Below are 27,790 nucleotides of genomic sequence, written 5' to 3'. Positions count from 1 at the left end.
AACTTGGGTCTAACATTTAGAAAACACTAAATTTAGAAGAACATTTTAAAGTGTCCCACTGTGTTTCAGCTGTGGAATTCTCTTGCTCTTTGAACATTAATCCTGGTGAATGACTGCTCTGAGGAACTCCAGATTATAAATAAATCACACAGTGCACAAATACTTTCCGTAAAATAAAAAGTAAGTAGAAAAATTGGAAATAATTACATATTCTATCCACGCTATCAATGGTCTCACATTTCAATGACCTATTATAGAAAAATTGCAGTAAGACATGTTTACATATCTATCTGTAATTTATATATATATATAATAGAATCACTACTGGCAAGTGAACACTATAAAATTGAGAACATACAAAAAAGTCCTTAGGTAAATTTTATTATTGTTCACTTTTAGAAATATAAAATAATGCCTGTTTCAAAGATTATTCTTACTTCTCAAAAGTATTTCTACTTTTCTAATTTTCTAATTTCTAATTTTCATTAATGCAATTATAGTTAACAGCATATCACCAAAGGCTCTTTAATTTCTTGCAATAGTGTAATGAGTTCCTATGATTTGAATCTATTAAAATACTTGATAAATGTCACTGTCATAAATACAAAATTAGCCTTCAAAAACCAGCTGAATTCTTGTATAGCATGCTGATGAATGCTTCACATAGAGATGCAAGATACTTGTGTGCAGAGGAAACATTATTCATATAGCAATTTCATACAAATCTCTGGATTTTTATTGATAAATGTTTATCAGGTTTTGAGATAACATTTTAAAAATTGTATCTATAACATGTTTCATATCATTTTATGTTTATAAAGCATTTATTTATGAATTAACTATTCTTCAGGGATAAAGTGAATACAGAAAGCTGTGAGCTGGAATGAGAGGTTCCAGGATGAATACTACATTCAATAACTTTAATTGGCTTTATTTTACTTGTTTGAGAATGAAGTCAGACAACAATATTCTAATTAATTTACTATTTAGCCTTATATCTTCTTACTACAATCCAGTTGGGAAAAGAATAATTTACTAGAATTTAAATTTTGAATAATTTAACTAAACAAGCAAGTCATTATTTGATCAAAAGTGGAAAATTATACCTAATGTTTGAGATACTGTGTAAGAAATCGAAGAAATAATTATATTTGGCAAAGTTTAAAAAAATGTCTGCATTTAGTATTGGTGCAAATTTCAAGACGCTAATAGCAAAACAATTGTTCTAAGTGTCAAAGAAATGGGAAATAGTGCCTGTGGTGCACAGGAAGACTTAAATATGCTTTTGCTAGAGAAGTTTACAAAATAATTAAAAATGAGCAAGTGAGAAAAGCTTATTTCCAATTTAATTTTTAGTCCACAAGGCAGGAAAGAGGGGAGAATGTTTTCAGAAAGAAAGTTTTATAAATGCTGTAGACACTCATTAATATATTTTTGAACTTGGCTATTAGGAAGACTGGATGATTAATTTTTAAAGAAAGATACCTATTTTTTTATTTTAAATTTGTATTGGTCCATTTAATTTGGTCCTTCTTTTTCTGAATGTGGAGTAAATGCATTCAGCAATATGGATTATTTTGTCTATCGAACCACTTTAGCAGATCTGCTAAATCTCCATTTTACTGTAAACTATTTAGACACACCTGTCAGAAAAATGCAAAAGTAAATACAAATGCATATTTAAAATAATAATAACGAGATTCATTTATTTCTTTCAAAATAAGGTTGAAACTTGGATCCCAAGTTCAACAAATAAGCCATTTTAGTCAGGGGACTTTTGAAGTTGATGGTGCTTCAAGAAAAGTAAGTGGCATGCTTATTTTTGGTATTTAACTTTAGTGTTAGTGATTGCATTTCTACTTTCACAAGATGAGTGTAAATATAATAAATATGAAGCTCATCAATTTCCCTTGAATGAAACTATGCCAGATAATTCAAGATATTTAAAATTAACACTGAGGAGAGGTTTATCAAGACTATTTACATTAAAATATAATTATGAATAATAAAATGAATATTCATATTTTGCTGCATTCACACAGTCCACAATTCAAGAACTCTTTTTTTTTTCTTTCATGTGAAAGATTGAAATATTAGCTTCTTTTTTCCATAGTGAAATGGAAGCACATATTTTGGTCATTATCAACAATTCTGACAGCAAGGACTAAAGGAGTTACCTTTTGATTTGCATAACAGCATGCAATCACTTACCGATGGCACGCGGCCTAGATTAATGATGGCAAGTATTTGTGAAGTATTTTCCAAGAATTCTTTAAGCACTCAGTGGCTGCATATCTGAGCCAGGATGTACATTCTCTTTCTCTAACACTTAAGAAAAAAAGTATTCTTTCTTTTTTGCAGGATGGATAAGTCTGAGTTGAGAATTATGACTAAGGAAAATATAATTATGGAAACGTTACGGCCTGAATATTACTTTGGTTATTACATGATGTAGCAGCATGTGGCTTACTATAACACTTTTTTTTTTTTTTTTTTGAAATAGGGTCTCACTCAGTAGCTCAGGCTGAAGTGCAGTAGCAAGTTCATAGCTCACTGCAGCCATGAACTCCAGAGCTCAAGCCATCCTCCGCCTCAGCCTCCTGAGTGGTTGAAACTACAGGCGGACACCATGATACCAGGCTAAATTTTTAAAATTTGGTGTAGAGACAGAGTCTCACTATATTTCCCGGGCTGGTCTCAAACTCCTGGCCTCAAGTGACTCTTCAACCTAAGCCTCCCAAAGTGCTAGGACTACAGGTGTGTGTAAGCTATAACACTCTAAAAGGATAAGACAGGTTTTATGAGGCATTAACATAGAATAAGAACAGTATATGTCAGTCTTTGTTCCCTAGAAAAATTCCTACCATTTTATTATTATTATCATCATCATCATTCTTAAACATTTGGGACAGGCTAAGTTTTCTAGAAATTAAGTTATTCCCAGACACATGGGTACTCAGTAGCTAAACCATGACCAAACACATTTCTAGTGGCTGGTATCTACACTTCATCATTTCCCCATCACTACAACCATGCTGCCTCATACATAAATAACAGCAACTATCAGGCTTTGATGGTGCACTTACAGGTACGTAAGTGTAAAATATTATCAGATATGGACCAATATTAAATCAAACTGATATTTATGTCAATTGCATTCTTTAGATCACTAAGGCGTAAGATATCATATCAATGATTTGGTCTTTTAAGTTAAAAATATTTGTTTTTACTATTTTTTTAGATTGTGATAGTCAGCACTTAAGCTCAAGGGTTTTTGATTTGAAAAGATATGGATTCAATTTCTGATTCCACAATTTAGCACCTGGAGCATGTGCCGCCAGGAGCAAGTGACTGGAGCCTATGAAACCTCAGTGCTTCTGCACTGGCTCCTTGGTATCTAAAACAGTGTGAAACTCCCAGCCTGTAGGGCTGTCACTGAGATGAAGGATGATGCATGTAAAACACTTGGCACGTGGGAAATGCTCCATACTCCACAGTTATCAAAACTATTAAACAAAATTACCTTAAAACCCTTCACGGAAAAGAAACAGTCATAAGTAGGTATTTTTCAGTAGCAGATGAGACTACTAGGAAATGTTCATTAAAGCATGCTACGTATGTAGGATAATCAGTAATTTTATGAATAGTTGTGAAAGTTACAAAGCAGTTTCGAATTAGCAGTTGAGTGAACTTGTCTTTAACTTTATGAAGTAGGCAGGGAGTACTAACGTTTTTATCATTAATAATAATTCCTTATTCACATACCATTTGAGAAAAACAAAGAGAATTATTAACATCATTGTGTTGGAACATTAATCTGGTGGAACAGTTTTATTAGCTGTTTAAATCTGATTGGCTGTTCTGAAATATCCAGAACAAAGACTGTATCTGGTATAAATAGCTACCGGGCAGAGAGGGTATCATTTGGCAGGACTAAATCTGAAAATATACATGCATTTGTATTTCATATTTGAAGAACTAATGTAATTGCTTGAAGTTAAAAATCAAGTTTTTTCATAACTTTCCAGAATAGCTAAAAATGAATTAAGGAACATAACAGACTTTGCATTTTGGAACAAATGTTTCCTAGACAATTTTAGTAAATCTAGGGAAAGATTTTACTGTAAAGCAGTTAAATTATTTTTTTTCTCAACTATATGTTGTTCACTCATCACAGAAAATGAAATTAAAGTGTAGCAAAATAGATCACGGTTCTAAGATGCTTCAGTGAAAAATATGGTTTCAATAAGTATTTCAAGCAGAACATGTTATAGAGTCACTGTGACTAATCAAGTTATAAATGGGTTTACATTTTTAAAGGTCATTGATTTATCATAGAATTTGTGTTTAAACATAAATGAAATAGTACAAGACTAAGATACTCTATTAACATTAATTTTACGAGCAAATTCGCATTGAAAATTAATTTGTAGGAGGGGCATGTGTAATTAACTAAGAAATAACCTGTCTTTAGTAACTATAATACACTAATTACATGTAAGTGAAAACTGCTAGTTACAGAGCAAATGAATTCTTTCATCAGTGCAGGTCTATGATTCTAGTTAACATAGAATTATCTATATTGATAGCCCAAAATATGAGATAATCTTTAAAAGTTAAGTTGGTACAGAGATTCATAGACAAAATGTTACTCTTCCTGGGTGCACACAAGGGGCAATGAAGCTCAGGGAATGATGATAAAAAAAGACACAGTGGACACAATCTAAAAAAATAGATAGTTCCCATTTGGACACTTGAGAATGGTTCTAAACTAGTCATAGTTGAATTTTAAAAGACAGGTAGTTAATCTTTAAGTATTTTAATGTAGTTGAAATGGTGACCTCCAATAAAAAATGTGGGTATGCAATACAAAAACTTTTTAAAAAATCAATAAAGCCAGTCAGCATGGTCCCATATGATTAATGCAGCAAAGCATTAAACTTAACTGAACTAGGGGATTTTAAATAATCAAATTCCAACGAAATAGGTTTAGATTTCAGATAATTCTGAAAAACTCATAAACTTACATTTAACACACAGCTATCACTATGTTTAAATTCAAGATTAAAGTAACAGCATCAAAGAAACTGAACTGTGTTGCTAAATCCATGGCTCATCGGAATTCTGTCAAAGCACCGGGGACTCACCACGTAGTTTTGTAGAAGCTGCTCCACTGAGTCTCTCCTCCCGTACTTAATGATCCAAGACTTCAGCTTTGACTCTGCAAGAACCAGCAGTGAGAGCAGACGGTACTTTAATTCTAAAAATTCCATTTTCATTAGGTGTAGCTCCGATGTGGAGGAAACAAAATGAAACCTAGAAATAAAACAGGGAGAATTTAGAGAATGTAACTAATAGTAACAGAACCGATGCTTACTTAACCTGTTACATGTCAGCCTTAAATAGAATGCAGCCACAAGCTCTTCTAACTCTGGCTGATCATTTTCTGGAGATCTGATTCCTTTTCTAGCTCTGGATTTAAAAGCAAAACATGAATGATTAAAGTCTTCGATTTAGTTCTTTCCCCTGCCAACACATCTCTCGTCTGTTTCTTTTATAAGCTGTTTTTGCAATATTACATAATGTTCCTTACAGTACTGAACAAAAATACAGCCTCTGAAGAAACCATTTCTGTGATTTCCATGCTGTGGATAAATTCAGGTTCACTCTTTTCAGTTAATAATACATTAGAATGGTGGCATTCTTAGCAAGTCTTATGGGAGCCCACTTTCTATTTACCAAAGGCAGGCATCTCTGTTAAAAAAAAAAATCATGAAAACAGAAAAAAGAAATGTAAAAAACATCCACCTAGCGTTTTAAAAAGAGACTTCATTTAAATGCAGATATTCTCTTACCTCTCGGCCATGTCCTCTAATTGATCAGGTGGCACTGGAATCCCGTTAACAGACCTGGTCCGGTAGATTTCATGGAATGCTCTTTTGTGGGCATCTGTGTTTTGAAGCAGATCCTAAGATACAGTTAAAAAAAAATGAAAAATGAAAAACATGTTTCACAGAGGGCTAAGAAGCATAATTTCCAGCCTGCACCGATGAGTCAATGTATTCAACAATTTGATCCTGCTGCCACATTCAGAGGCAGCTTGGTGCCTGTCAAAGGCTCTTACCTTCAACAGGAGCTGGGTGCTTGTACTTAAAACACTATGCTGGAACTGCATCTAATAATTATGCATCTTTTAAACACACATGACACTTGCACAGCAATGCATTCAGACGTTTTAAAGGCACATGATCCCATGGAAAATGTAATTACTGCTATGAAATGATTTTAGTATTTTTCGCCTTTCTTGATTTTGGATATGTTGGTTTTTAAAAGCTTAAAACTAAGCATGACGAATTGAAACCTTTAATGGCAAAAGAGATTAGGCTTTCTACTGTTATTTTATTTTGAATGCATGCACACTATTATAAAGTGATATTTGCTTGCCATCTAAAGTAAGTCAATCATATTACAATATATTTTGAAATACCCTTTTGAATAGAAAATTTCAAACAAGTGCAGGGAATACCCCATAGGTAACACAGTGGGAAGATTAAATGTGATGTTAATAAATATTCATTATAGACTGCATAGAACTCCACAGGTTTGATTCATTTATTCAGGTTAATTTGAATCTGCTTTGATTTGTTTGCTGTGTTTTTCATCACTTACAAACTAATTTCTAAACAGACATACATGTATTTTACACTCCCTCACTCATTTCTCACATAGAAGCAAAGAAGGAGTTAGGTGAAGGGAGATTCATGCCTTAATTTCCAGAGCTTAGTTTGTGTCCTGATGGCAGAATAAATACAGTACTTAACAATGCGTCACTCATTGAAAAAGTAAGACATTAGACCACCAAAATAATACATTAAAATTAATATTTTTATCTCATACCAAAATTTAGTGGATTAATTAGAGAAATTAGTATCAAAACCAGCCTAAAATCAAAAGAGACACACTTGACTATGGAGCAAGTGAAGACTTTTCTATAATAAATCAAAATGTTAAGGTTTGCATATGATTGTCCACATATGACATTTTCACACGGTAGAAAAACCTTAGGGCCAATTTCAATCCTGATATATTTTGCTATGATCACATTTTGACCTGCTTCGATTCTGTAGGTAAGCGCAGAGATACTCACAAGTCATGCATTTTAAGGATCACTGTGGTGAGTCTTCTGAAAAGACCCTATCCTCCACACATTTGCTTCCCATGGCCTCAAGGGAGGGTAGTATGTGAAGCCAAGAACTCATTATGGGAGGGCAGGGAACAAGCAGGTGTTCTTAGAGCAACTATTGATGACGAGTGTTCTAGCCATGCTCTAACTCCTTTATCACACGCAGACACATTGCTGTAGCTTGCGGTTGTGCTGAAACTTTCCCAAGTGACTGCAGGGCACACTTGGAGTTATCACCCCAGCTAGCTCTGATCTGTGACAGTTTTAAAATATCTACTATGTTGAAGAAGTCTTTACAAGCTACCCAAACAAAAGCATTTTCACACATATGATAAAAGAACTTCTTAGGCCGGGCACGGTGGCTCATGCCTGTAATCCCAGCACTGTGGGAGGCCGAGGCTGGTGGATCATGAGATCAGGAGTTCAAAATCAGCCTAGGCCAACATGGTGAAATCCCGTCTCTACAAAAGATACAAAAATTAGCCAGGCATGGTGGCGTGCACCTGTAGTCCCAGCTACTTGGGAGTCTGAGGCAGGAGAATTGCTTGAACCTGGGAGGTGGAGGTTGCAGTGAGCCAAGATCACACCATTGCACTCCAGCCTGGGCAACAGGGCAAGGCTCCGTCTCAAAAAATAAAAATAAAAAAGGACTTCATCAGTTGGCATGATGTCACTGATTCCTCTGAAAGGCCTTCTCACAATAAAGCAGCTAGGTGCTGGGCAAAATATATGATTTTAATTCACCTTGCTGGGTACATAGGAAGTAAGTGAAATATTTTAGGTTCCCCATTCTCAGTAAAACATGACCCAAAAATTAGATCACAGATCTGTAGGCAAAAAACAAATAGAAAAATCTAGATTGTCCTGGACAAATAGCTACACCATTGCTGAGAGAGATTGAGTCTTAGAATGTGAACAGGGTGAGGACACTGAACGAGATCCCCTCCATTTAGTCAGAAACCTCAATGAGGGCTAACATGACCAGGTTATTAGCAAATGCAAATACAATAGGAGGAAAGCAGAGATTACCAACCACAGGAAACAAGCCACCATGAGTGAGAACCAGCAGAAACAACAAACTTATCATGCTAGAAAAATGTCAATAATTTAATACTTGACAACAATGTGTAAGATAAAAAGGAGAGTGGTTTGGTTAAAGTATTCATAATTCCTTATATTGATTAAGAGGAGGTTTAGATATTGATTAACTTTCAATTTTGTAAAGTATCTATGGTCAAATTTCGAGGGCAATCATACTGCACAACCAGAGTTTATAACTTTCATGCTAGTAGAAATAAAACCATGGAATAAGAAAAATGAGTAAGGAGACAAAAACAAAACCTCCTCAATCAACTTATAAATAGCAAGAAAGTAGAAAAGAAGAAAAAGTAGAACAATTAGAAAGCAAAGACTCAGATGCCAGAAACAAATTTAAGTATATCAATAATAATAAATAAATGTGAATAAAGAAGAAATTTACTAGTTAAAAGATAAAGATTATCAGATTGGACAAACAAACAAAATAGAACTATCTTCTTTTTACAAAAGATACACCTAATCATTAAGAACATGGATAGGTTAAAATTAATAAAATGGAGCACATGTCAGGCAAATACTAAGAGAAATCTGATATAAATGTATTAATATCAGACAAAATGGATTTCAGAACAGAAGCATTATAAGTACAGACACTCCTTGACTCACGATGGGGTTGTGTCCCAATAAAACTCATTGTAAGTTGAAAATATTCTAAGTCAAAAATGTATTTAATACACCTAAACCAACCAAACATTATAGCTCAGCTTCACCGACGTTAAATGTGCTCAGAACACTCACATTAGCCTACAATTTGGCAAAATTATCTAGCATAAAGCCGAATTTTATAATAAAACGTTTAATACCTCACTTAAGAATATCATATCACATGTCACTGCTGAATGTATATTGCTTTTGCACCATTGTAAAGTCAAAATTGTAAGTTGAATCACTATAAGTTGGAAACCATCTATAATTAATTGCATAAAGATTAAACTTTCAACTTACTAGAAGGCATATTATTCCTGAACTTGAACATGCCCATTAAACTTCAAAATATATACAGCAAAAACTGATGGAACTGTAAGGAGAACCTGAACCATCAACATCACTGTGGGGTTTATCAACATGCCTCTCTAAATGAGATAGAGCAAAGGAAGCAAGTGTTATAGCACGTTGTTGGGTAAAGAAGGGAAAAGGCTGCAGGAATGGTCTTTATAAGAACTTGTGGTGTTTTGATCATGGAAGCCAGCTAGGAATTTTGAGCAGGTTGGTGGAAATTATCTCAGCTGCATTTTAAGGATCACTGTGGCGATTCTTCTGAAAATACCCTATCCTCCATACGTTTGCTTCCCATGGCTTCTAAGATAACACTGTAGCTGGATTTCCTCCAACTTCACTGGTTGCTCCTTCTCAGACTTTTACTGGCTTTTCTACTCTTCAATCTCTTAATACTGGATTCCCTCCAAGATCAGACCCTGGTCCCTTTCTCTTCTCTGTATATACTTCTTTATTTAATTTCTCCAGTCTCAGAGCTTTAAACATCCCTCTAGATGCGAATGACTCTGATTTTTTATCTCCAGGCTATACTTCTTTCCTGAGCTCTCTTACCTATTGCCTACTCCACATGTCCTCTTGGATGAGAAAAAGACTCAACATGCCCCAAACTGAATTCCTTAGCTTTCCTCCCAAAGTCACTTCATTGTCTCCTATTCTTAACTGATAGAAACTCTGTTTTTTCACTTGCACAGCCCCCAAATCATAGTGTCATTTATGACTCTTGTTCTTTCATAGTATGTATCTAGTGCTGAAAATTGTTCTGCCCTCAAAATGTATTCAGAATCTGTCCATTTCTCACCATCTCTACAGCTACTTCCTTTGTTCAAGGCACTCAAACTGGATGATTGAAACGGTACCCTGGCTTCTGGTCTCCATTCCTAACTCAGTCTATTCTCACACAGCAGCCATATCATGAAAATACTGTCATTCCTTTGGGGGAAAAAAATGGGGCTGGGTGCTGTGGCTCATGCGTGTAATTCCAGCACTTTAGGAGGGTGGGCAGATTGCTTGAGCCCAGGCGTTTGAGACCAGCCAGGGCAACACAGTGAAACCCTATCTCTCCAAAAAAATACAAAAATTAGTCAGGTGTGGTGGCCCATGCCTGAAGTCCTACCTACTCAGGAGGCTAAGGTGGAAGGATCACTGGATCCTGGGAGGCAGAGGCTGCAGTGAGCCATGACCACACCACTACACTCCCACCTGGGCAACAGAGCCAGACCCTATCTCAAAAAAAAAAAAAAACCAGAAAGAAAGAAAGAGAGAGAGACAGAAGAAAGCAAGCAGAAAAGAAAATGGATGAAAAAAGAAGGTTAGAACATTGTAGAGCAAATGCCGAAGTGTGATTAAGGAAAGTGAAGCGGTTCAAAGAAACAATATTGGGGAAAATATACAGGCACAGAAAATACCACAAAATATATAAAACAGTATTTTGGACTATTTTATGCCAATAATTCTGAACTTAGTCAAATGCACACATTTTTAGAAAGTATGCATTATCAATATTGACCCAATCACAATTTTGAGAGCCTGAATATGGGGAGACAACAGTGAAAAAAATCAACAATTCCCACTTTCATAGAGTTGACATTATAGTGCAGAAAATCAAGCAAAAGATAACATAAATGATTAAAACAGGTAACAGTTGAGGTGATGATAAATGCTAAAGAGAAACATTAAATGGGAAAGGAGAAGGGGAGTTTGAGGGAAGTTGCAATTTCAAAAGAGGTGTCCAGAAAAGGGTTGACGAAGAGGGGATCTTTTAGTAAAGGCCTTACAGAGATGAAGAATGTAACAGGAATATCAGTAAGAGGATGTTTCAGACTGAGGGATGAGAACATTCCAGAAGGATGGCAAAGTTAAAGACCTCAAGGTAGGGAATGTGCTTGCCTATTTGATGTCATCTTTTCAATGAGGCTTCACTGACAACCCTATTTAAAATTGCAACGACACCTAATTTCCCCTGTCCTTTTACTTTCTAACCTAAATTTACTTATTTTTTATGTTTATTACTTTTATCTGCCTCCTCTCCCTAGAAGGTAAGTTATCTAAGGGAAGGGATTTTTGTCTGTTTTGCTTACAGACGTATCACAAATGCCTAAAACACTGCTTTGCACACTGAGAAAGCTCAACAGATATTTGCTGAAAGAATAGGGAAGACCAGAGAGGTACAGCCAGGGGAGTAAGAAGGAAATTACAAGTGGCACAATCATAGCTCACCCACTGCAGCCTTTAACTGCTGGGCTCACGCGATCCTCCTGCCTCAGCCTCCTGAGTAGCTGGGACTACAGGCATACAGCACTATGCCTGACTAATTTTTTATTTTTTTATTTTTTGTAAAGACAGAGTCTCGCTTGGTTGACCAGGTTGGTCTCAAACTTCTGGCTTCATGTGCTTCTCCTGCCTTGGCTTCTCAACATGTTGGAATTACAAGTATGAGCCGCCATGCCCTAAAGAAAGTCTTTCAAGGGTAAAGGGATAACTAAGGGAAATGTTTGTGACAGGTGAGGTAAGAAGACTGAGAACTGGCCGTTGGGTGAGGAATGAGGCAAAGTCTGGTAAACGTGGCATGGTAGATGGCAAGAGAAAAGCTTGATTGGAATGGTTTTTAGAAAGAATGAGAGAAGGGAATTTAGAAAGAAGAAAGAGAACAGAGCCAACTCTCTCAAAGAGCTTTGCTGTAAAAGGAAGGAAGAAAATTGGACAGTAGCTGGAAGGGGAAGTGGGGCTAAGAAAAAGACTTTTTAAGATGAGTTAATGGCAGCATATTTGTATGTGGATGAGAAAACTCCAACAAAGAAAGAAAGAGAAAAAATATAGAAGGGAGGAAGGACAGGAATTACCTTTTGGAGAGAGGGTGGGATCTAATGTACACATAGAGAGGTTGGCCTCGGCCCAGAGAACAGATGGTTCACCCATAGTAACAGAAGTGAAGAGCGCGTATTCGGGCACAGATGTAAGTAGGTGGGTTGATGTGGCCGTGGGAGCTGGTGGAAATTCTTTTCTGATTGCTTCTATTTTCTCAAAGAAAAAGGAAGTAATGTCATCAGCTAAGAGTGAGGATGGGGAGGAGGTGTGGAAGGTTTGAAGAGACAAGATATGAAATAGTTGTCCCAGAAATGAAGAGGGAATGGAGTCGGGAAATGCCTTCTGACTGCCAGGCACCATTAAGGGCCCACTTGGGTTAGTCACCAAGCCTGGGGGTGTGTTTTTCTCCAGCCACAGTCAGCTACATGTGTGTGGGCATGAACTAGGCAGAGAGCTGGCTTTCACCGGCATCGTGCTTTTACCAGGACAGTAAAACAAAGTGAAATGTGGACAAGGCAAGCGAGGATGTGGACGAGTGGGGCTTTTACATTGCATTTAAGCAGAGCACAAAGGGAGCTGGTAAAGAGAACAGGATGCAGTGAAAAGATGGTAGGGTAACAGATTATTACAGATTATTAAGTAACAGATTATTAAGAGAACAGGATGCAGTGAAAAGATGGTAGGGTAACAGATGGTAGGGCACAGAGGAGATGAAGCCTTGTCTGACTGGAGAGGAAGGTACTTGACAAAGAGCTTGTGGAGGGGTCTCATTTACTGGTGATGAGCACTCTAGGCTATGACTGTGGAATGAGTGGCTAGGGTTGGGTGTCGGACAGGATCCTGGGGGGAAGAGGAAGTCAAGAACCTGAGAGGTCACGATATTGGGAGGCTCATCTCTGGGTTATTGAAGTTATTAAGAATTATCGGCCGGGCGCGGTGGCTCAAGCCTGTAATCCCAGCACTTTGGGAGGCCGAGACGGGCGGATCACGAGGTCAGGAGATCGAGACCATCCTGGCGAACACGGTGAAACCCCGTCTCTACTAAAAAAATACAAAAAACTAGCCGGGCGAGGTGGCGGGCGCCTGTAGTCCCAGCTACTCGGGAGGCTGAGGCAGGAGAATGGCGTAAACCCGGGAGGCGGAGCTTGCAGTGAGCTGAGATCCGGCCACTGCACTCCAGCCCGGGCGATAGAGCGAGACTCCGTCTCAAAAAAAAAAAAAAAAAAAAAAAAAGAATTATGGCATGCATTGTCATCCAGGAAATAAAATCTCCAAGAAAGGAGGGAAAGTGACCTAGGTAGGGTTGGTAACTGCAGTAAGGATGTGTAGCAGGTGGCACAGCCTGATGGCTACTTTCACGATTCCTTATCACTGAAAGTCTTACTTTGCCAAATCAACACTAAGAATAATAAATTAGTCAGTATAATCACTTTACAAGTATGATAAGCAATAGCTTTGTGGTCACATTTTAAGCCTAGTGCTGAAGACAACCTGGATCATCAGTTATGTGACCTTGGGCAAGTCACTTAACCTCTCTCTGCCTACAGTTTCCTCATCAGCAAAAGAGGATAATAATACCACCTCACATCCGTCATGTTAAGTGTTTGGTAAAAATCAAATACTGGCAAGATGGCCGAATAGGAACAGCTCCAGTCTCCAACTCCCAGCGCGAGTGACACAGAAGACCGGTGATTTCTGCATTTTCAACTGAGGTACTGGGGTCATCTCTCTAGGGAGTGCCGGACAATCGGTTCTGGTCAGCTGCTGCAGCCTGACCAGCGTGAGCTGAAGCAGGGCGAGGCATCGCCTCACCTGGAAGCGCAAGGGGGAAGGAAATCCGTTTTCCTAGCCAGGGGAACTGAGACACATAACACCTGGAAAATTGGGTAACTCCCACCCCAATACTGCGCTTTAAGGAAACAGACACACCAGGAGAATATATCCCACACCTGGCCGGGAGGGTCCCACGCCCACGGAGCCTCCCTCACTGCTAACACAGCAGTCTGCTGCGATCTATACGCAAGGTAGCAGCGAGGCTGGGGGAGGGGCGCCCGCCATTGCTGAGGCTTAAGTAGGTAAACAAAGCCGCTGGGAAGCTCGAACTGGGTGGAGCTCACAGCAGCTCAAGGAAACCTGCCTGTCTCTGTAGACTCCACCTCTGGGGACAGCCCACAGCTGAGGTCCAATAGGGAAAGCAGCGGGGGCCGGTGCAGAGACGAACGACTCTGTCTGACAGCTTTGGGGAGAGCCGTGGATCTCCCAATGCGGAGGTTGAGATCCGAGAACGGACAGACTGCCTGCTCAGGTGGGTCCCTGACCCCTGGGTAGCCTAGCTGGCAGACATCCCCCACTAGGGGCAGTCTGACACCCCACACCTCACAGGGTGGAGTCATCCCTGAGAGGAAACTTCCAAAGGAAGAATCAGACAGGTACACTCGCTGTTCAGCAATATTCTATCTTCAGCAACCTCTGCTGCTGATACCCAGGCAAACAGGGTCTGGAGTGGACCTCAAGCAATCTCCAACAGACCAACAGACAGTCCTTCTGACTGTCAGACGGAAAACTATCAAACAGGAAGGACACCTACACCAAAACCCATCAGTACGTCACCGTCATCAAAGACCAGAGACAGATAAAACCACAAAGATGGGGAAGAAGCAGGGCAGAAAAGCTGGAAATTCAAAAAATAAGAGCACATCTCCCCCTGCAAAGGAGCGCAGCCCATCGCCAGCAACGGATCAAAGCTGGTCAGAGAATGACTTTGACGAGATGAGAGAAGAAGGCTTCAGTCCATCAAACCTCTCAGAGCTAAAGGAGGAATTACGTACCCAGCGCAAAGAAACTAAAAATCTTGAAAAAAAAGTGGAAGAATTGACAGCTAGACTAATTAATGCAGAGAAGATCATAAACGAAATGACAGAGATGAAAACCATGACACGAGAAATACGTGACAAATGCACAAGCTTCAGTAACAGACTCGATCAACTGGAAGAAAGAGTATCAGCGATTGAGGATCAAATGAATGAAATGAAGCGAGAAGAGAAAACCAAAAGAAAAAAGAAGAAAAAGAAATGAACAAAGCCTGCAAGAAGTATGGGATTATGTAAAAGGACCAAATCTACGTCTGATTGGGGTGCCTGAAAGTGAGGGGGAAAATGGAACCAAGTTGGAAAACACTCTTCAGGATATCATCCAGGAGAACTTCCCCAACCTAGTAGGGCAGGCCAACATTCAAATCAGGAAATACAGAGAACGCCACAAAGATACTCCTCCAGAAGAGCAACTCCAAGACACATAATTGCCAGATTCACCAAAGTTGAAATGAAGGAAAAAATCTTAAGGGCAGCCAGAGAGAAAGGTCGGGTTACCCACAAAGGGAAGCCCATCAGACTAACAGCAGACCTCTCGTCAGAAACTCTACAAGCCAGAAGAGAGTGGGGGCCAATATTCAACGTTCTTAAAGAAAAGAATTTTCAACCCAGAATTTCATATCCAGCCAAACTAAGTTTCATCAGTGAAGGAGAAATAAAATCCTTTACAGATAAGCAAATGCTTAGAGATTTTGTCACCACCAGGCCTGCCTTACAAGAGACCCTGAAGGAAGCCCTAAACATGGAAAGGAACAACCGGTACCAGCCATTGCAAAAACATGCCAAAATGTAAAGACCATCGAGGCTAGGAAGAAACTGCATCAACTAATGAGCAAAATAACCAGTTAATATCATAATGACAGGATCAAGTTCACACATAACAATATTAACCTTAAATGTAAATGGACTAAATGCTCCAATTAAAAGACACAGACTGGCAAACTGGATAAAGAGTCAAGACCCATCAGTCTGCTGTATTCAGGAGACCCATCTCACATGCAGAGACATACATAGGCTCAAAATAAAGGGTTGGAGGAAGATCTACCAAGCAAATGGAGAACAAAAAAAAGCAGGGGTTGCAATCCTAGTCTCTGATAAAATAGACTTTAAACCATCAAAGATCAAAAGAGACAAAGAAGGCCATTACATAATGGTAAAGGGATCAATGCAACAGGAAGAGCTAACTCTCCTAAATATGTATGCACCCAATACAGGAGCACCCAGATTCATAAAGCAAGTCCTTAGAGACCTACAAAGAGACTTAGACTCCCATACAATAATAATGGGAGATTTCAACACTCCACTGTCAACATTAGACAGATCAACGAGACAGAAAGTTAACAACGATATCCAGGAATTGAACTCATCTCTGCACCAAGCGGACCTAATAGACATCTATAGAACTCTCCACCCCAAATCAACAGAATATACATTCTTCTCAGCACCACATCACACTTATTCCAAAATTGACCACATAATTGGAAGTAAAGCACTCCTCAGCAAATGTACAAGAACAGAAATTATAACAAACTGTCTCTCAGACCACAGTGCAATCAAACTAGAACTCAGGACTAAGAAACTCAATCAAAACCGCTCAACTACATGGAAACTGAACAACCTGCTCCTGAATGACTACTGGGTACATAACGAAATGAAAGCAGAAATAAAGATGTTCTTTGAAACAATGAGAACAAAGATACAACATACCAGAATCTCTGGGACACATTTAAAGCAGTGTGTAGAGGGAAATTTATAGCACTAAATGCCCACAAGAGAAAGCAGGAAAGATCTAAAATTGACACTTTAACATCACAATTAAAAGAACTAGAGAGGCAAGAGCAAACACATTCAAAAGCTAGCAGAAGGCAAGAAATAACTAAGATCAGAGCAGAACTGAAGGAGATAGAGTCACAAAAAACCCTCCAAAAAATCAATGAATCCAGGAGTTGGTTTTTTGAAAAGATCAACAAAATTGACAGACCGCTAGCAAGACTAATAAAGAAGAAAAGAGAGAGGAATCAAATAGACGCAATAAAAAATGATAAAGGGGATATCACCACCGACCCCACAGAAATACAAACAACCATCAGAGAATACTATAAATGCCTCTACGCAAATCAACTAGAAAATCTAGAAGAAATGGATAATTTCCTGGACACTTACACTCTCCAAGACTGAACCAGGAAGAAGTTGAATCCCTGAATAGACCAATAACAGGCTCTGAAATTGAGGCAACAATTAATAGCCTACCCACGAAAAAAAGTCCAGGACCAGATGGATTCACAGCTGAATTCTACCAGAGGTACAAGGAGGAGCTGGTACCATTCCTTCTGAAACTATTCCAATCAATAGAAAAAGAGGGAATCCTCCCTAACTCATTTGATGAGGCCAACATCATCCTGATACCAAAGCCTGGCAGAGACACAACAAAAAAAGAGAATTTTAGACCAATATCCCTGATGAACATCGATGCAAAAATTCTCAATAAAATACTGGCAAACCGGATCCAGCAGCACATCAAAAAGCTTATCCACCATGATCAAGTGGGCTTCATCCCTGGGATGCAAGGCTGGTTCAACATTCGCAAATCAATAAACGTAATCCAGCATATAAACAGAACCAAAGACAAGAACCACATGATTATCTCAATAGATGCAGAAAAGGCTTTTGACAAAATTCAACAGCCCTTTATGCTAAAAACGCTCAATAAATTCAGTATTGATGGAACGTACCTCAAAATAATAAGAGCTATTTACGACAAACCCACAGTTAATATCATACTGAATGGGCAAAAACTGGAAAAATTCCCTTTGAAAACTGGCACAAGACAGGGATGCCCTCTCTCACCACTCCTATTCAACATAGTGTTGGAAGTTCTGGCTAGGGCAATCAGGCAAGAGAAAGAAATCAAGGGTATCCAGTTAGGAAAAGAAGAAGTCAAATTGTCCCTGTTTGCAGATGACATGATTGTATATTTAGAAAACCCCATCGTCTCAGCCCAAAATCTCCTTAAGCTGATAAGCAACTTCAGCAAAGTCTCAGGATACAAAATTAATGTGCAAAAATCCCAAGCATCTTATACACCAGTAACAGACAAGCAGAGAGCCAAATCAGGAATGAACTTCCATTCACAATTGCTTCAAAGAGAATAAAATACCTAGGAATCCAGCTTACAAGGGATGTAAAGGACCTCTTCAAGGAGAACTACAAACCACTGCTCAGTGAAATCAAAGAGGACACAAACAAATGGAAGAACATACCATGCTCATGGATAGGAAGAATCAATATCGTGAAAATGGCCATACTGCCCAAGGTTATTTATAGATTCAATGCCATCCCCATCAAGCTACCAATGACTTTCTTCACAGAATTGGAAAAACTGCTTTAAAGTTCATATGGAACCAAAAAAGAGCCCGCATTGCCAAGACAATCCTAGGTCAAAAGGACAAAGCTGGAGGCGCCACGCTACCTGACTTCAAACTATACTACAAGGCTACAGTAACCAAAACAGCATGGTACTGGTACCACAACAGAGAAATAGACCAATGGAACAGAACAGAGTCCTCAGAAATAATACCACACATCTACAGCCATCTGATCTTTGACAAACCTGACAAAAACAAGAAATGGGGAAAGGATTCCCTATTTAATAAATGGTGCTGGGAAAATTGGCTAGCCACAAGTAGAAAGCTGAAACTGGATCCTTTCCTTACCCCTTATACGAAAATTAATTCAAGATGGATTAGAGACTTAAATGTTAGACCTAATACCATAAAAACCCTAGAAGAAAATCTAGGTAGTACCATTCAGGACATAGGCATGGGCAAGGACTTCATGTCTAAAACACCAAAAGCAACGGCAGCAAAAGCCAAAATTGACAAATGGGATCTAATTAAACTAAAGAGCTTTTGCACAGCAAAAGAAACTACCATCAGAGTGAACAGGCAATCTACAGAATGGGAGAAAATTTTTGCAACCTACTCATCTGACAAAGGGCTAATATCCAGAATCTACAAAGAACTCAAACAAATATACAAGAAAAAAACAAACAACCCCATCAAAAAGTGGGGAAAGGATATGAACAGACATTTCTCAAAAGAAGACATCCATACAGCCAACAGACACATGAAAAAATGCTCGTCATCACTCGCCATCAGAGAAATGCAAATCAAAACCACAATGAGATGCCATCTCACACCAGTTAGAATGGCAATCATTAAGAAGTCAGGAAACAATACATGTTGGAGAGGATGTGGAGAAATAGGAACACTTATACACTGTTGGTGGGATTGTAAACTAGTTCAACCATTATGGAAAACAGTATGGCAATTCCTCAAGGATCTAGAACTACATGTACCATATGACCCAGCCATCCCACTACTGGGTATATACCCAAAGGATTATAAATTACTCTACTACAAAGACACATGCACACGTATGTTTATTGTGGCACTATTCACAATAGCAAAGACTTGGAATCAACCCAAATGTCCATCTGTGATAGACTGGATTAAGAAAATGTGGCACATATACACCATGGAATACTATGCAGCCATCAAAAAGGATGAGTTTGCGTCCTTTGTAGGGACATGGATGCAGCTGGAAACCATCATTCTTAGCAAACTATCACAAGAAGAGAAAACCAGACACCGCATGTTCTCACTCATAGGTGGGAACTGAACAATGAGATCACTTGGACTCGGGAAGGGGAACACACACTGGGGCCTATCAGGGGGAGGGGGGAGGAGGGAGGGATTGCATTGGGGAGTTATACATGATATAAACGTTATGCACATGTACCCTAGAACTTAAAGTATAATAAAAAATAAAAAAAATCAAATACTTAGGACTAAAATATGGTTAAGTCCTCCATAATAGTTAGCTGTGGTTATTGTTATTTTTATAGATAACTGAACATTAGGGTAACCAGAAAATAGAAGAGATAATACAGGTACACTATGTTTTGCAGAATAAATATGTTCTAATATATACATACATATATATGTTAATTTTTTCAGAAATAGCAAAACAAAACCACTGGCAGAACCATTCACAAAGCGAACTCTTGGAAACACACATTTAAAAATTGATCTGAATCCAACTTGCAAGCATTGCCTATGCATTAAGTGTTGAAAATTGTGTTGTTTTTTAAAAAGTTGTGAAGAAAGAAAAAAGCCAAGCATTGCAACTTTGATAGCCTGTTCAAGTTTTCTTGACAAAAATCAGAATTACTTTTTAGACCAAGATGGGAAGACAATATTCCCAAACATTTTGGTCATGCATCAGTGAGTCCTAAATTGTGATTTTCCCAATTTATTGCATCTCCAAGTCAGCCCAATATACCAGCATAGAGGTGTTACATCAAATCGAGGGACTGAGTTAGTGCCATTGAGGAAACTTATAATTTTTAGTTGTTTTAATAAGTCAAACTTGGCCAAGCGTGGTGGCTCACACCTGTAATCCCAGCACTTTGGGAGGCTGAGGCAGGCGGATCACTTAAGGTCAGGAGCTCAAGGCCAGGTTGGTCAACCTGGTGAAACCCCATCTCTACTAAAAATACAAATATTAGCCAGGCGTGGTATCAGGTGCCTGAAATCCCAGCTACATGGGAGGCGGAGGCAGGAGAATCACTTGAACCTGGGAGGCAGAGGTTGCAGTGAGCTGAGATCGCACCATTGCACTCCAGCCTGAGAGCAAAAAAGCAAGTCTCCATTTCAACAACAATAATAATAATAATTCAAACTTTCACCCTCAAAGCTTAGCTTATTATAGTCTCCTAATATATATTTTTCAATAAATGAGAATTGATTTTAAAATTGACAATTTAATTGTTTTATGAGCCGGTTTAAGTACCCATGCCCAGGCCTAGCAAAAGTTCCTACCTCAATAAAAAGATCATTCTAATATTCACCTTGAACCTGGCCTGATCCCCCACCTACCTCTGCTTTTTACCTTTGTCTCTTTATTACATTCCTTGGTTTTCTCTTTAGCCTAGTCCTTTCTGGGTTTTTGTTTGTTTGTTTGCTTCAGATAACCATTTTCTCCAACTCCTGTCCCTCGACCTCTCCCTGACTCACTTCATTTCTGGTTTTTATGCCTTCTTCACTAGCCTTTGGCAGAGAGATTGTTCTAGCTGTATTCTTGGGGGCTGGCACAGGGTCTGTCTCTCTCTGTGTCTCTCAAGGGAGCTAGAAGGGCTCATGAAGGGCCTGAAATCATATAGCCATGGAAACATGCAGAAAGCATGTACATTGGCCAACTTAGGACTCACTCCCCCGTAGGAGATGTTACTGTCTATAGTGTGCCTTGAATTAATATTTTTATAAACTGTTATAATTAACTAGTAAATAGCAGTTACATTGTCAGGCATTTTCTCTATGGTGGGACACTGAAGTCAAAGTTAAGGGTATTATATAAAGAACAACTGTGTAGATGTTTCTCAGACCTCTAGATTGGAGGCACCACAAATGCCTGGACCTTGTCTGTGCCCCTCACCTGTTGCCCTGGAGCTGAAGACCTGCATGTAGTAGGAATATTTGCTACTATGCCTATTTGCTGAATTAATGTATTTAACTCCCAATTAATATACATTGTACGTTTCATTTAAAATTCTAAAGTGACTTCTTTTGTATCAAATATTTACGTCAATTAAAATAGTTTCATATGTAGGTAACAGGTACACTAGACTCCTAATCGCCACCATTATGTAACATACTCACGTAACAAACATGCACATGTACCCCCTGAATCTAAAATTTAAAAATTAATAAATAAATACCAGTTAAGATAAAAAAAAAAAGTTTAAATTAAAAAGTTTTACATGAAAAAATTATTATATGTTGTATAAGCTTAATTGCTAATTTGTTAAAGATGTTATTGTTTGTGTAATATTGTTTTCACACCTTCCTCCATTTTTAATATACTGGGGTGCTCTCAAAATTGACACGGCCCAGGTGTTTCTATGCTTTTGAGAAGCCTTAACCTGATTCAATCCCAGGAAAATTCTTGTGACTTGATCTCATGTGAGGCCTGAACTCTGGGTCCCTTATGGCATAGCTGCCCCCACATTAGGGCACTAAGGCACAGACAAGCAGACCCAGCTTTTATATGTGAGTATCTGCACAGATGAAGACCCCAAAGTCATGGCATCTGAGAAGTCAGATGACAGAGAGTTTAGTGTGTATGTTTGTCTGTGTTGCTGGTCGGGGGAGAAGAGGAGCTAAGAGATAATCAGCAACTTTAAAAGTGTCCGAAGGCACTGAGTATTGGAAAAGGCCAAGAAGAAATGGAGGCAGGACCCTGAGTGACGGCCTCTGCAGACCATCAAATCTTGCTGTGGCCATCGGGTTCGATAAGTTTGTCTGAGGTTGAGTCTGTTGAGTTGAAACTGCCAAGATTGGTAATGGCATCGTATCTCTATGTCTCTGTATCTCTAGCTCCAAAAGTAAAGCCCAGAGAGGCATAAAATAAAATCTGTCATAGATTTGCTTTATGATCTTGTCTAGATATAGAACAGTATATTTCCTTGGGGTAATTTTTTTTTAAATATCAATAATTTGGCAGAAAATATATAGGGGCTATATATTGCCCATGTGTAGTCGGGAGCAGAAATCTCTGTTTTTCACATATGCAGTAATACCCTACCACACTACAGAAAATGAAGTATACGAATTCAAATGCGTAAAATGCAAGATTGCGTTAATGTGATGTTAATGAAAAACAGCATTTTTAGTTAAGCCTGTAGTATCACAAAACACAAAGAGAAAGTATATTGGAAACTATACCATATACAACTGATCATATATTAAGTTTAAAATATCCCAAATGACTAAGAGACCATCAAAGCTTAACCCCACCACTTCCTACAGCCTCCATTCCTTCTACCCCCACCCCATAGCACCAGGACATAAGAACTTTTGCCTGCCTTCCTTTGAGAATGGAGGCAGAAATGAGGTCTGGAGCCAATGGCCAGCCACATTATTATGTAAATGCATACCATCTATGCACTTATCTTTTGAAAAATAACATATGACAACAGAAATAACAAAGATAGCTGCAGATGAAAAAAACACCACACAGGTATGCAAAATATCTCAGGAAATCAACCTACTGGAACCGTTGTTAACCGGTGTAAGAAAGAAACATTCAAATTAGAGAACTCTAAGAAGGTGTGACATCTCTGATCACGTAGAATGAATACTTGCGGCGTTCCCAACAGGTCAGGTTGTAACTAGTCTACCTCTCCAGACCGCACTAGGGCTGTTATGCTGCAAGGTTTTCCAACCAGAATTTTTACCTTATGTTGCTCAAGTTTCCGTTGTATCGTGTTTGCTGTTTCCTCGTGGACCTGCTGAATGGTTATTTCCTCTCTCAGGGCCACCTCCGCTCTGTACAGCCAGGCACCTATGGTGCCCAGAGGTGCAGGAAGAGATTTATCAAGCTGTATATGCCAGTCAAAGAGCTAAAATTTAAAAAACAGAAAAGTAAAATATCTTTAATACAGATGACAATTTATAAAATTACCCCCAAATAATACTAAAGCATACATAAAGCTTTAAGTTAATGATTTCAGGCTAAGTTAATAAATATCAAATAAGTAAATGTCTGTGTTCTGAGTTTGATACTTTAGGAATGGGGAGAAAATTACAGTTACAAGCAAATTTTGAGGAAACTCAAAATACATCTTTTTTTTTTTTTTTTGAGGCGGAGTCTCGCTCTGTCCCCCAGACTGGAGTGCAGTGACGGATCTCAGCTCACTGCAAGCTCCGCCTCCCAGGTTTACGCCATTCTCCTGCCTCAGCCTCCCGAGTAGCTGGGACTACAGGCGCCCGCCACCTGGCCCGGCTAGTTTTTGTATTTTTTAGTAGAGACGGGGTTTCACTCTGTTAGCCAGGATGGTCTTGATCTCCTGACCTCGTGATCCGCCCGTCTCGGCCTCCCAAAGTGCTGGGATTACAGGCTTGAGCCACCGCGCCCGGCCCAAAATACATCTTAAACATGGAAGATTATTAGAAGTGTAAGCAATTTTCCTCTTACAGGAGTAGCATAAAGCACCCACTGACTTTCAGTGTGGCTTTTGCTGAAAGGGAAGGGATCAGGTTTGCTGACATGCTTGGAGGATGCAGCAGTTATACACCTGGCTGATGTGTATCTTGGTCTTCGGAATGAGAATCCCATTAAAACCTCCCACATGATCAGAACAAGTCCAGAAAAATGAGGGTTATCTAAGCAGCTCTAGACAAAGATGGATTTAAAAGATTCTTTCTATAATCCTATGATTGTCTACCCTTCTCTCCATCTCTTTCATTTTACCCAATTCTCAGACACATTGCCTAGCTTACTGGAATGCCAGGTGGGATGAGTGCAGGTGCTTAGGAACTAGTCTATTCTTTAATGGAGTCACTAGAAAAAAATGAGACTATCAAAAAAAAAATTTGGCTGGGTGCAGTGGCTCACTCTCGTAATCCCAGAAATTTGGGAAGCCAAGATGGGTGAGATGCTTGAACCCAGAAGGTTAAGACCAGCCTGGGCAATACAGTGAGATCTCATCTCCACCAAAAAAAATAAATAAATAAATAAAAAATTTAGCCAAGCGTGGTGGTAGGTACATGCCTGTGGTCCCAGATACTCGGGTGGCTGAGGTAGGAGGATTGTCTGAGTCGAGGAGGTTGAAGCTGCAGTGAGCTGTGATTGTGCCACTACACTTTAGCCTGGGTGACAGAGCAAGGCATTATCTCAAAAATAAAATTAAAAAAAATAAAGAACATACGGTAAGTTCAAGACAAATATTCTTATTAGTGATAGAAGAGTTCCAGGGGCTTGAAATCTTGGTATTTAAGCATTAAGAATATAAATATGAAAGATACTGAGCAGTTTTCTTTCAGATTAGTGATCAATCAGATAAAAAGAGATGCTTGCATTAAAGAATATAAAACTGTATGTCAATACAGGAAGGTCATTAACTTTGATGAAACATGGTGTTGGAATACGAGGAGTTGCTGTGGTTCCGTTCTGGAGAATCTGCTACAAGACCAGAGAGTCACCTCTTCTAAACCACCCAGAAGGAAGTTGTGTAAAGGGTGAAGTGATTCAGATGGTCTCAAGAGTTTAATCTATCATCGAGTCAATGGCTGATATCACATACACGGAAGCCAAAGCAAGAAAATAGCTGTTAAACCAAAGACTTCCATTAACTTACAGGAAAACCAGACAAGGAGGCAAAGATTCTCCCCTAGTTAAGTCTTTCTAGCCTCAGACAGAGGCAGTAGAACCTGTTGTCATGTCACTGTGTAGAAACAGATGATAAAAAATATTCTTTTCTGAATTTATTAAACCCCGATACAACTAATTGTGGAAGAACTTACCCTGGAGGTCACTCTATCCCAAGACTGTTTTACCAATGCTTGGTCAAGTGACAATTTACCATCTCTATGTAATGGTTGTATTAAATGTTCAATCTGTTTCCTCTTCATTTCGTATTGAACTCTGAAGTGCTTAAATGACTAAAAGAGGAAAAACAGCAACAGTATGGCAATGAGTCAAAAACAGCAAAAGCAAAGGAAAGCACATTTCCTAAATAACAACCTTTTCTATTTGGATAACACTCGATATATGTTACTGATAATAATAATGATAGTTATGTTACTAATAGCAGCTGTCATTTATCAAGCCCTGACATAGCTTGACCCTGTGCTAAGTGCTTTCTGCATATTATCTTCTCTGGTTCTCTCCATCACCCTACAACATAGACATGCATTATTATCCTGAAGCCCAGAAATGACTGACCAAGGACAAGTAGTAGAGGTAGGACTAAAGCCTAGGATTTCTCATTTCTAGTAAAGTAATTTATGTACCAGTATACGTTTGTCAGGAAATCATAGTAAACAGGAGTATAAATCTTAGCTAATAATCAAGATAGTTGCTTTATTTCAAGTACCAAACAATTTACAAACAGAAATTGCATATATGGAAATAATGCAGAATTAAAGCTGTCTAGATTTGTGTTTAAGTAAGCCTGCAAAAAGAGGTTTACTTTAGGGGACCATGCTTATATGATAATCCTTTGCCTTAATTTCATGGTATTAAAATATTAAGCATGTCACAGTACAGTTGACACCAATTTATTATATGTAGACTTAACTATAAGCTTAATGCTAACATTAAAACAATTTTTAAAGTTTTATGTTTTACATTAATTAAATGCATGCATCCTAAAGTGTGACTCCAAATCTAAACACAAAATTAAAATATAATTAAAATGTGCAGTTATGTTACAGAACAGGAGGATGGCCCCACGAAAGTTCACAGGTAACAAAACTAAAAGAATTTCAAAATTATAAACAAACATGTAAATTCACATGAAGAACACTGGGGGGAGATAGTGAACTACAATTTTACCTACAAGTTTTTCTTCCATTTTCTCTGAATGGAAATTTAAAAATACCGAAACATAGGCTGGGCACGGTGGCTCACGCCTGTAACCCCAGCACTTTCGGAGATCAAGGCGAGCAGATCACGAGGTCAAGAGATTGAGACCATCCTGGCCAACACGGTGAAATCCCGTCTCTATTAAAAATACAAAAATGAGCTGAGGGTAGTGGCGCACGCCTGTAGTTCCAGCTACTCAGGAGGCTGAGGCAGGAGAATCGCTTGAACCTGGGAGGCGGAGGTTGCAGTGAGCTGAGATCACGATCATGCCACCCACTGCACTCCAGTTTGGCGACAGAGTGAGACTCTGTCTAAGAAAATACATAAAATTTAAAAAAATAAAATAAATAAAAAATAAAAATAAATCAAAACATAAAATCAACTTTTAAGTTTTATTCCACAGGATTCTGAGTGAAAAAACTGGAAAATACAGCATTTACTATAGATTGAAAGAGATTTAAAATGCTGATTACGTAATGTAAAGATGAAATGAAATTTTCCCTAAATTCAGATTTCAGGTAGTCTCTAAATCCATTTTTAAGAGACTAGTGATCACCTTTGGACTGAAAGGAGTGTTTCTGTTTTATGCTTTTCTAAGCCTTTATTTCCCTCATGAACTAGCATCTGTGTAACAGGTAGCTTTATAACTTGGGATTTATTTTTTGATAATTGATGCCAAACCTAAACCTCATCAGTCAACTAAATAAGTATATTCACTCTGTTCTTGCAATTCTTTTCTCCATTTACTGGCTTAATCATTTTTTAATGGATCTCAGCCCAGAAAATTTTATTTTGGGGAAAAAAGCTCACATTGAATTTCAAAACAAAAGAGTACATGCATATCAACCACATATTTATTGCTTTGCTAAGTTGGACAAATATAATATTGATGCTACCATCTATCTAAATTCAGGCATATCTTAAAGATACGATTACACAAAATCACTAATGCCATAGATAAATCTTTTGTCTACCATGTTGAAGTTCTCACATTATTTGACATTTTTCTGTAGCAGACATGACTGAAATATGATGGTGAGTAGAATATATTACAGAATATAGTATACTTAATTTTGCCACTAAAATGGAGTGATGTTTTACATTGGAAAAAATGATAATGCTGCATCAAATAAATCAAAATTTTTATTAATTTTTATTTTTTCTTCAACTTTTGTTTTAAGTTCCAGGGTACATGTCCAGGAAGATTTGTTACATAGGTAATCATGTGCCGTAGTGGTTTGCTGCGCGGATCAACCCATCACCTAGGTACTAAGCCCAGTCCAGGAAGAATTAGCTATTCTTCCTGATGCTCTACTTCTCCCACTCCCCCACGGGCCCCAGTGTGTGTTGTTTCTCCATGTGTCCATGTGTTCTCATCGTTCAGCTCCCATTTATAAGTGAGAACACACAG

At 38.5% G+C, this 27,790-nt stretch overlaps 1 protein-coding gene across 15 annotated transcripts in view; it reads right to left on the bottom strand.

Annotated features, from left to right (window-relative positions):
- Positions 1–27,790, bottom strand: part of SYNE1 (spectrin repeat containing nuclear envelope protein 1) — a 538,457-nt gene that overhangs the window by 351,436 nt on the left and 159,231 nt on the right. For all 15 annotated transcript variants that reach the window (XM_033235023.1, XM_033235024.1, XM_033235035.1 and 12 more), the window contains 4 exons: positions 25,317–25,454; positions 23,249–23,413; positions 5,856–5,968; positions 5,148–5,316 (listed from right to left, as the gene is read on the bottom strand). In XM_033235023.1, coding sequence (XP_033090914.1) covers positions 5,148–5,316; positions 5,856–5,968; positions 23,249–23,413; positions 25,317–25,454 — 585 coding nt within the window. The remainder of the gene's footprint in view (positions 1–5,147; positions 5,317–5,855; positions 5,969–23,248; positions 23,414–25,316; positions 25,455–27,790) is intronic.

The sequence above is a fragment of the Trachypithecus francoisi genome, unplaced genomic scaffold (assembly GCF_009764315.1).
Source record: "Trachypithecus francoisi isolate TF-2019V2 unplaced genomic scaffold, Tfra_2.0 Lachesis_group15, whole genome shotgun sequence".
In the NCBI taxonomy this organism is placed as follows: Eukaryota; Metazoa; Chordata; class Mammalia; order Primates; family Cercopithecidae; genus Trachypithecus; species Trachypithecus francoisi.
This window is presented reverse-complemented; position numbering and strand designations above follow the sequence as displayed.